Genomic DNA, 9,158 nt, shown 5'->3' with positions numbered 1-9,158 from the left:
AGAAAACACATGAGAAATAGCGTAGGACCAGCAGCAGAGAAATGACGATGAAAATCTTCAGATTTTCGGCTGTAACTTTACAGGTGTTGCCCGCAGCGCATTGGGACTGCGATCAATCGATTTCTCTCGCAAAATTACGTCGGAATAGTGTTCCAAAGAATTAATTGCAGCAATTTTCAAAGTCGTCGAAATTTTCACCAAAAATCCAAAGGGGTTAGCCTTGGATTTTTTTTGGCCGAAAAATCTTTTGTTCGGGAATCGATTCGTATGACGCTTTTCAGACTAATTCGACGCCCAGGAACTCAGAAAACACATGAGAAATAGCGTAGGACCAGCAGCAGAGAAATGACGATGAAAATCTTCAGTTTTTTGGCTGTAACTTTACAGGTGTTGCTCGCAGCGCATTGGGACTGCGATCAATCGATTTCTCTCGCCAAATTACGTCGGAATAGTGTTCTAAAGAATCAATTGCAGCACTTTTCAAAGTCGTCGAAATTTTCACCAAAAATCCAAAGGGGTTAGCCTTGGATTTTCTTCGGCCGAAAAATCTTTTGTCCGGGAATCGATTGGTATTACGCTTTTCAGACTAATTCGACGCTCAGGAACTCAGAAAACACATGAGAAATAGCGTAGGACCAGCAGCACAGAAATGACGATGAAAATCTTCAGTTTTTCGGCTGTAACGTTACAGGTGTTGCTCGCAGCGCATTGGGACTGCGATCAATCGATTTCTCTCGCAAAATTACGTCGGAATAGTGTTCTAAAGAATTAATTGCAGCACTTTTCAAAGTCGTCGAAATTTTGACCAAAAATCCAAAGGGGTTAGCCTTGGATTTTTTTTGGCCGAAAAATCTTTTGTCCGGGAATCGATTGGTATTACGCTTTTCAGACTAATATGACGCCCAGAAACTCAGAAAACACATGAGAAATAGCGTAGGACCAGCAGCAGAGAAATGACGACGAAAATCTGCAGTTTTTCGGCTTCAACTTCACAGGCGTTGCTCGCAGCGCATTTGGACTGCGCTCAGTCGATTTCTCTCCCAAAATTCTGTCAGAAGAGTGCCTGAAAGAATTCATTGCAGCACTCCAATCCAAATGGGATTAGCCTTGGATTTCTTCTCGCCGAAAAGTCTATTGTCCGTGAATCGATAGCATGTTACTCATAATTCTTATTTGATACCCAGGGATGCAGAAAAGCCATGAAAATGAGCATATGACAACAGCAACGGAGTCACGAAGAACATCTTTCGGTTTTGCTCTAACTCGTGATTCCTTGCCAACAGCGTATCCGGATTGTGCGCAATCGATTACTCTCGCATAATTATTCTGATACAGAAAATATAACAAATTTATTCAATTTTTATCATGTTTGTCAAAAGTTCAACATGTTCCATCATGTCTCCAGTAGCACATCTGGACTGTGTGATCGGACATTGGTTACAACTGACCCTCTCTATCTGTATTGATTTGTATCACTGTGCAGCATTATTGTCCCCTTCATCGGCAAACCATCAATAGTTGACGGAATACAAAGGATATACGGTTGAAGTTGATTTTTCATTCATTTTATTACAGATTACATCAAATAGAGCTAATTCAATATCATACGATTACTCATATCGTATCGTAGCAGAGGTTTGTTGGGCCTGTACGTAGTTTGAAACACAAGCTCAATGTCTTAAACCAACATAATAAGTATAACAACTATATGCTATAGTGTTTCTCGTTCTCCGCTGCAGGCAATGTGCACAGCAGACCCTTTTCAATATGCAATAATTAGATCTCTTATGTAATGTTCAACGAAATGTTTGCATGCCACGTTGTATTTTACTTCAATTCTATTCTTTAACTCGTTAAATCACCACACACTCACACTCAAACACTTGTACTAGATCTAAGGCATATTGAATAAACCAAAGATTTGATTCATGAATTTCTGACTTTTCTTTTCCACCTTTCCGAAAACTCATCGCAAGCACTTTGCGTTGGCTCTGACTTGACGATCTTCGTGGTTCCACATGCAACAATGAAAGTTTTTTTATTCCAAAATTATTCCAAAGGAATTTTTCAGCTCTTCTTCCATTGCTGGATGTACATAATATGAAAATATTGATAATTTTGGAAACGATTCGCATTCCATTCGACCGTTCTCTGAAGTAAAACTTCCGTCGAAATAATCATTTCAATTCCATTGATTGCAAAGCAAACTGTCGATGTGAAATTTCGTGGCTCAGAAAAGAAAATCAGAAAAAAAATTTTCACTCTGACCCCGACGTGATTTGAACACGCAACCTTCTGATCTGGAGTCAGACGCGCTACCGTTGCGCCACGGAGTCGGTTGTTAAGATTGAAGTACACTAATCTCATGAATAAAAAGATTCGTTTCAATGGATCACACAATCGTGTGTTTCTTTCAAAATTTAACAATTATTATGGCAATTACGATACTCTATTGTAGTTCATATTAACTATAACTACTACATTTTAACTTTTAACTATGCGGGATAGTATCACCACAGTCTCTACTGAGCAAAGTGACCCCTTTCCCCAACGCATGAAACTTCTGCACGTGTTACAAGCATAGTCTACCGTTGCCTAGCAACACGACGCCATTGGCCAAGATTCCTTAATGGTATGGGAATTTAATTAGTTGTTTAGCACGCTGCTTAACTGGAAGTCCGTCATTGTTGATAACTGACTCGCTGAACCACGTCTCATAATACATGGAAATGTCTGGCTTCATCTAAGCTGGAATCGAAGTGCCATTGAAGAAGACGAAGCCACTCCTTTAGTAGGGTTATGCTACGGTAGCATTAAATGGCAGTAAATCATAAGACGACAAAATTCAACTCACATGCTTTGGCTTAGTACCTCAATTACTGCGTATATTAAGTCTACCATTCGACCGATCGGCTTAAGGTACTTGTACGGTGTTAACCACGATCCTGGTGTATTCTACGTGAAGCTGCCCCCGAACGGTATACCTTAGTTTTCAACTAACAAGTGTTCGACAACTGTATTACCAGTTCGCAACTCTGATCAATCATGTGCGTCTGTTGTTTTTAGTTGTATAAGAATTTGCTTTTTCTTATAATTGAACAATCTACTGTTCACATCACTGTAGATTATAATCTCATTGGCAGCCATTAAGCTATGAATTCAAATAATCATGCATTAATAATTCATACCGAAATATTGTCTACATCAGTAGCTTTTAGTTTAATTTAATTATTCTACTTCATCAGATCGTGCGGTACTTCTTTATAAACAACATTATCGGGTGTTGGATATGTATGCGGTAGAAGTACCAAAAAAACACGAGGGAAAAGGACTGGGAAGGCTATTGGCAGAGGTAATGAAAGATCACTGTGATAACGTTCACAATCGCTTGATACATAATCGCACGGCGAGCTAAAAATATGAATTCATACTTTTGATGTTATCTGATTTAATCCTGATTTTATCCAACGTTTCAGACAGCGTTCACTTACGTAGTTGTTCGTAATTATCGTATGCATCTAACTTGCACGTACCTGCAACGCTATTACGAGACAATCAAGACGCAACAACTCAGTGCATACGTTGTTGGTCCTCCGCACCTTTTAACTGGTCCTCAACCAGCGGCAATGTTTCCTACTGCAGAGGCCGATAGGCTTGAAGGCATGCCGGATCCAACTGACACAGAAAACAGATTCAATAAGGATTAGTGTCGAACTTAAGACTTGACATTTTTAAAGGTGGAATAAGTCGAAAACGTAGATCAATAGAACAAAAAAAATATGGATGAGACCGAGTATAAAGCACTGATACAGTGGTACTGCCGTAAAAAATATTACAACGGCATGTTAATCCATGCGAAACAAGCGTGCGATGCTCATCCAGCTAGCGAAAACTTGAAAATTTTACTCGCTTTGGCTTACGCACTGATAGGACAAGGCAGAGACGCTGCTAAGGAAGTTTCAGGATTAATTGGCTATGGGGATACAACGCTGGCTGCTTTATTAGTGCAAAGCTATGCTTACAGAATTGGCAACAGCATCGATAGAGGTGCATTAACTCAGCTAGACGCACGTATACGCGAAGATAAAAGAAAAGCTACGCCTCAAGCACTAACACTGGCTGGGACTGTGCTGTTTTTACTTGATAAAGTCGAAAAAGCTAAAGAATATGCCGATCGAGCATATAAGATAAATCCTGCAAATATAGATGTGCTATTGATCAAAGGATGGATCAGTTTGCACTTACCAAAGGAGGGGAGCGCAGGGAAATTCACAGACTACTTCGAGCAGGTGCTGAAACAAGACAGAAAACATCTTAATGCTTTACTTGGCTCTGCAAGCTACAAAGAACAGAATGGAGATCACGATAGCGCAATATCTATACTCAACTCAGTCATAGTTCGATATCCAAAACTGTCTATGCCGTTGATAGAAAAAATGTCCAACCAATTGGCTATGAAAGATTGGGAACAGGGGCTAGAAACATCCAACAGAATACTGTTACTTGATTCAAATAACACAAGCGCCGCAAAACTTAAAGCTATTGCATCGCTGTGCAGGGATGGCGACTACGCCGAAGGGTTGAGATACTTGCAAACTTTTTTCAGACACTTGTCGCTGTCGGAGCCTAAAAACATATACCTTCTCATAGATGGAGTGCAATTATTCTCTCGAGTAACTGGACGGGATCCAGCCATATTAACAGAGCTGACAAAGATCACTGAGAAATGTGTGCAGCAAAATCCTCAGAGCAGTGAACTAATGGTTGAATTAGGGAATCTGAATGTATTCATGGGAAAAATCAAGGATGCTGAACACTGGTATCGCAGTACGGTACGAATCGACGAATCTTCGCTGCCGGCATTGATGGGACTGGCGCATTGTCAGCTGCTCGACACTTCGTCCGGAGCCACAGATTTGGCCAGACAGCAAATTGACTTTCTCAGAGAAATACAAGCAAACGCCACAAGTCCCGAAATTCTGTACATGTCAGCTAAATTGAGCAATCACGAGCCAAGTATAGCTGTAAATTACCTGGACATGGCAGCCACGATATTGTTGGAAGACGCTAAAGGCATTCCTTACGGATTTGAATACCTCAAAACTTTGAATCCAGATTTTTGTTTGGAAATTGTAAAAGAGTACTTGATATATTTACCAAGCACATCAATTGGGAGCGCTCCGGAAGAGAAGAACTCGTCTATTGATACGTTGAAAAAGCAGTGCTTGAACATACTTGAAAAAGTTTGCGATGCTTGTCCTGGCTTAGCGGCAGCTTTGATGTTGCTGGGAAAAGTCCGATTGCAGAATGGGGACTTCGACGGAGCTTTGGAGGCCTTGAGAAAACTGCTAGATTCGGTTGATCCAACCAGCGCACCAGGTCACTTGTTAATGGCTCAAATTCTCGCTCGACAAGGAAAGTATCAGCAGGCTTCGCAAAGTTTGGAAGTTGGATTGAGCTACAATTTTAAAGTCAGAGATGATCCAATGTACCATTTGATCATTGGACTGGTCGAGAAGGAAAATGGAGACCTGAATAGTTGTATTCATAGTTTACGTGTGGCTATGTCGTATGCCGGGCTCATGCCTGGCGAGGGTATATCATCAACCACTTCGATACCCACCGCAGACAAGGCGACGCTTTACCTGGAGCTCATATCTGCTTACAGTAAAGTCAAAAAGTATAATGAAGCAATTTCACTTATGGCGGAAGCTACTGGGGAATTGTGTGGCACTGTGGAGGAGGGTCGGATAACGATCGGAAACGCTGAACTCTGTCTGGACATGGGCGACGTAGACCAGGCCATAAGTTACTTGTCAAGAGTTCGTCCAGGTCAGCCTTACTACTTGCAAGCGCACACAAGACTCGCTGAAATTCACCTCAAATGGAGGAAGGACAGGAATGCTTTTGCCAAGTGTTTCAGGTGAGATACTGTGCGAACAAAAAACTAATTTGAAGTTGAAATCAGTAGCATTAATTTAACTAATGATTGGAAAATAACACTTTTCTTCAACTTGAGTATACTAATACTGTAAAATATTGACGCTTCATTGAAATGCATCATTGCATTGACGTTCCTTGCTTCTACACTATAAATAAACCAATTTGTATGTAACCCTCAACCATTTTTGTATCCAGGGAACTAGTCGAGCACTCTCCTGGTCCGACAACATACAGCATGCTTGGGGACGCCTATATCGCCATTCAAGAACCAGATCGAGCGATAGAAGCTTATGAACAATCCCTAAAGAAGAGTCCATCCGACAAAATACTGGCTAGCAAAATGGGAAAGGCACTGGTCAAAACACACCAATACGGAAAGGCAATAAATTACTACAAAGAAGCAACGCGCCAGGAAGGCTGTGGTGATCTGAAATTAGATATGGCAGAATTGTTCATGAAAATGAAACAGTTTGACAAAGCGGAAGCCACTCTTGCTCAAGAGTTACAAGTTAAGTCCTTTTACCTGACATGGGTATTGGCTATACACGTCAGTTTTTCATAGAATGCCTGAATTCACACAGCGAATTGTGATCGTTTACAGATTGTCGCAACGCGAACGACCTACAGAGCCTAGAACTGCGAACAAAACAGCTACTGTTACTGGCCAAGGTTCGAAAAAGAGCAGGCAATACGCAGGCAGCCCTCGCAACTCTGCGTGAGGCCAGAGAAAATCAAAGCAGGGCTGTTCAAAGAGCTGCCGTAACGCCTGGTTCAACAATGCAGAAGGAGTTGCTGGCCCAAATATGCTTGAGTATGGCGGAGCATGCTTCGTCTCTGCGAGATTTTGACCAGGCTATCGTCTACTATAAGGAGGCTCTGAGTCACAAATCTGGTGACACTAAAGCTCTGTTGTCACTGGCCAAGATTTACATGCAGGTATATACGACACATTCTACATAGCAAGCTTCGCACAGAAATTTATGCCAGGTGACATCACCATATTTTTCCCAGGTAAACGACCTGGATCGTTGCGCTCAAAACTGTGCAGCTTTACTAACAATGGATCCGAGCAATGAGGCAGCGCTGGTGATGATGGCTGATCTAGCCTTTCGCAAAGTGGATTTTGAAACTGCTGCGTTCCATTTTCGTCAGCTGCTAATTCGTCAGCCGACTTATTGGACAGCGCTGGCAAGACTGATAGAAGTTTCGCGCCGAACAGGTAAAACGATGTCGAACGAGAATTATTATTGTGTGAGCGATGCAGAGTTTTCATTAAATAAACGAAAGACGAATCCTAGGCAACATGGATGACCTTCACGAGTGGATCTCTAGGGCAGAATCTAGTATGAGTGGTTCAAACCAAGAAGCTGGCTTCTCTTATTGCGCCGGTCTGCTAGATTGGAGACTTGGCAAGCTGAATTCTGCGCTTCGGTACTTTAATGCTGCTCGACGAGATCCGGAGTGGGGTCAGCAGGCTATCTACAACATGATTGATATATGCTTGGACCCTGATGACGACTCTGCGCTAACTAATGATACCTTCAACGACGGTGATACTGAGTACCAAGATTCGAGATCACTGGCATTAAAAACAGCTCAACGCTTATTGCAGGTACCATATTATCGCACACTTGACAGACAGTCACTCTTCAAGGAAATTCTTCTACATTGCAAAGAGAAGTGCCGAGTAATATTCAGGGAGGTGGAAATTAGTAAACCTGTTAACATACCGAAAGTTGCAGTAACCAGATAGTACCTAATAACTTTTTTAAACTGAGCACTGTTTTACAGGATAATGACTATCTATGAATTAGGTGATTTCTAAATGAAGATACAAATATTCGTATGCAAGTTGTCGATAAGAATTCTTGTAAATAAGATGTGTCGATAAGAAGTCTCGCAAAGAAGAGGGACAATATAAACTGATGAATTTCAGGCCTACAAACGTAGTTTGAAATCACATTGTTCCAACCAATTTTGATTCCAGGAACTGAACCCTAAAGGCGGCATCCAGGAGATGCTAACCCACCGACTGCTGGGAGATTTCTACCTGCTGGCGACGAAGCAGAAGGGAAACATTGAGCGGGCCCTGCAAGATTGTACAGCTCTGGCGAGCCAGGATGCGCTCAAGGATCACGTGGGACCAGCGTTGGGCTTGGCGACGGCTCACATCCTGCTTAAGCAAACGCCGCGAGCACGCAACCACCTGAAGAGAGTTTGCAGGAATGTTTGGTCCTTCGAGGATGCCGAGTACTTGGAACGTTGCTGGGTCCTGCTTGCCGACATTTACGTCCAGTCGAGTAAATACGAGCTGGCCAACGAGCTGCTGAAGCGCGTTCTCCAGCACAACGCGACCTGTGTACGAGCCCACGAATTGTCCGGGTACATTGCCGAGAAGGAACAGAATTATCGTGAGGCTGCTGTCCAGTATTCTCAGGCTTGGAAGTACGGAGGAAGGTCGAAACTCTCTGTCGGCTACAAACTCGCCTATTGCTACATGAAGAGTAAAGCTTACGCCGACGCTATTGAAACTTGCAACGAAGTGCTGAAACAAAACCCTGATTATCCTCGGATAAAGAAAGACATACTGGAAAAGTCCATGAACAATCTACGAACCTAGTTTTACAGATATCATTGTGCCGAAAGTCAATAATTAACTTACATTCAAGTAAGATCCTGGGAGGATTCGTAGAAAGCGCATCATTTGAAAGACGCTGCGCCTGCAGATAGACCACCAAAGTTACGCACAAGATGTTTTACTGCATGTAACACGTAACTTCGGTTGTCTATTTGCCGGCGAAGCGTCCTTCAAATTGTTCGCTTACAGAAACTCCTCGCTGTATCGTTGATAAGATTATTGGATTAGTTTCGTTGATTCTATCCGCACACTGATGCCCGCAGTTAAATATATATCTGAGAATCTTAGTATTAGATGAATTATTCCGTCCACTGTAATCGTAAGCACGAATTGCTCGTAAAACTGAGGAAAATATCGTCACTGCAACGACGTTGAAAATTTCATTCCTGACAAATAAAATGCGGTGTCATTGAATTTCATTCGTTTTTATTTTCAATCGTTATATTATCGTCCGAACATGAAGTACAAGGTAGCTTCATTCTGTAATGGTTAGGTTAGATAAGTGTAGCAATTTATAGGGAAACTTTGTTCTCCGAAAACTGTGGGCAGCACTTCACTGAACCGTCAGTATATATTA

At 42.0% G+C, this 9,158-nt stretch overlaps 2 protein-coding genes and 1 non-coding gene across 3 annotated transcripts; 2 read left to right on the top strand and 1 right to left on the bottom strand.

Moving 5' to 3' along the window:
• Nucleotides 1-2,264: 2,264 nt before the first annotated feature.
• Trnaw-cca lies at nt 2,265-2,336 on the bottom strand. Its single transcript has one exon. It is a non-coding gene; the product is annotated as a tRNA-Trp (tRNA).
• A 266-nt stretch (nt 2,337-2,602) lies between these two features.
• Nucleotides 2,603-3,707, top strand: LOC124408189. The gene is made up of 3 exons (XM_046884939.1): nt 2,603-2,978; nt 3,246-3,352; nt 3,477-3,707. The coding sequence occupies exons 1-3, from the start codon at nt 2,855-2,857 to the stop codon at nt 3,705-3,707; spliced, it is 462 nt and encodes a 153-aa protein (XP_046740895.1). The 5' UTR covers nt 2,603-2,854.
• A 72-nt stretch (nt 3,708-3,779) lies between these two features.
• LOC124408188 (tetratricopeptide repeat protein 21B-like) lies at nt 3,780-9,015 on the top strand. The gene is made up of 6 exons (XM_046884938.1): nt 3,780-5,923; nt 6,139-6,452; nt 6,545-6,879; nt 6,955-7,162; nt 7,242-7,555; nt 7,931-9,015. The coding sequence occupies exons 1-6, from the start codon at nt 3,780-3,782 to the stop codon at nt 8,561-8,563; spliced, it is 3,948 nt and encodes a 1,315-aa protein (XP_046740894.1). The 3' UTR covers nt 8,564-9,015.
• The last annotated feature ends 143 nt before the right edge of the window (nt 9,016-9,158 follow it).

The sequence above is a fragment of the Diprion similis genome, chromosome 7 (assembly GCF_021155765.1).
Source record: "Diprion similis isolate iyDipSimi1 chromosome 7, iyDipSimi1.1, whole genome shotgun sequence".
Classification (NCBI taxonomy): domain Eukaryota; kingdom Metazoa; phylum Arthropoda; class Insecta; order Hymenoptera; family Diprionidae; genus Diprion; species Diprion similis.
The sequence above is the reverse complement of the archived record's forward strand: the minus strand, read 5'-3'. Positions and strand labels throughout refer to the sequence as shown.

Bases quoted from the DNA above. Each gene is read 5' to 3' on its own strand.
- LOC124408189 (XM_046884939.1), top strand. From the start codon at position 2,855: ATGCTTTGGCTTAGTACCTCAATTACTGCGTATATTAAGTCTACCATT. The intron at 2,979-3,245 runs GTATACCTTAGT...CTACTTCATCAG, and splicing joins CGTGAAGCTGCCCCCGAACG to ATCGTGCGGTACTTCTTTAT. The intron at 3,353-3,476 runs GTAATGAAAGAT...CCAACGTTTCAG, and splicing joins TGGGAAGGCTATTGGCAGAG to ACAGCGTTCACTTACGTAGT.
- LOC124408188 (XM_046884938.1), top strand. From the start codon at position 3,780: ATGGATGAGACCGAGTATAAAGCACTGATACAGTGGTACTGCCGTAAA. The intron at 5,924-6,138 runs GTGAGATACTGT...TTTTGTATCCAG, and splicing joins GCTTTTGCCAAGTGTTTCAG to GGAACTAGTCGAGCACTCTC. The intron at 7,556-7,930 runs GTACCATATTAT...TTTTGATTCCAG, and splicing joins CAGCTCAACGCTTATTGCAG to GAACTGAACCCTAAAGGCGG.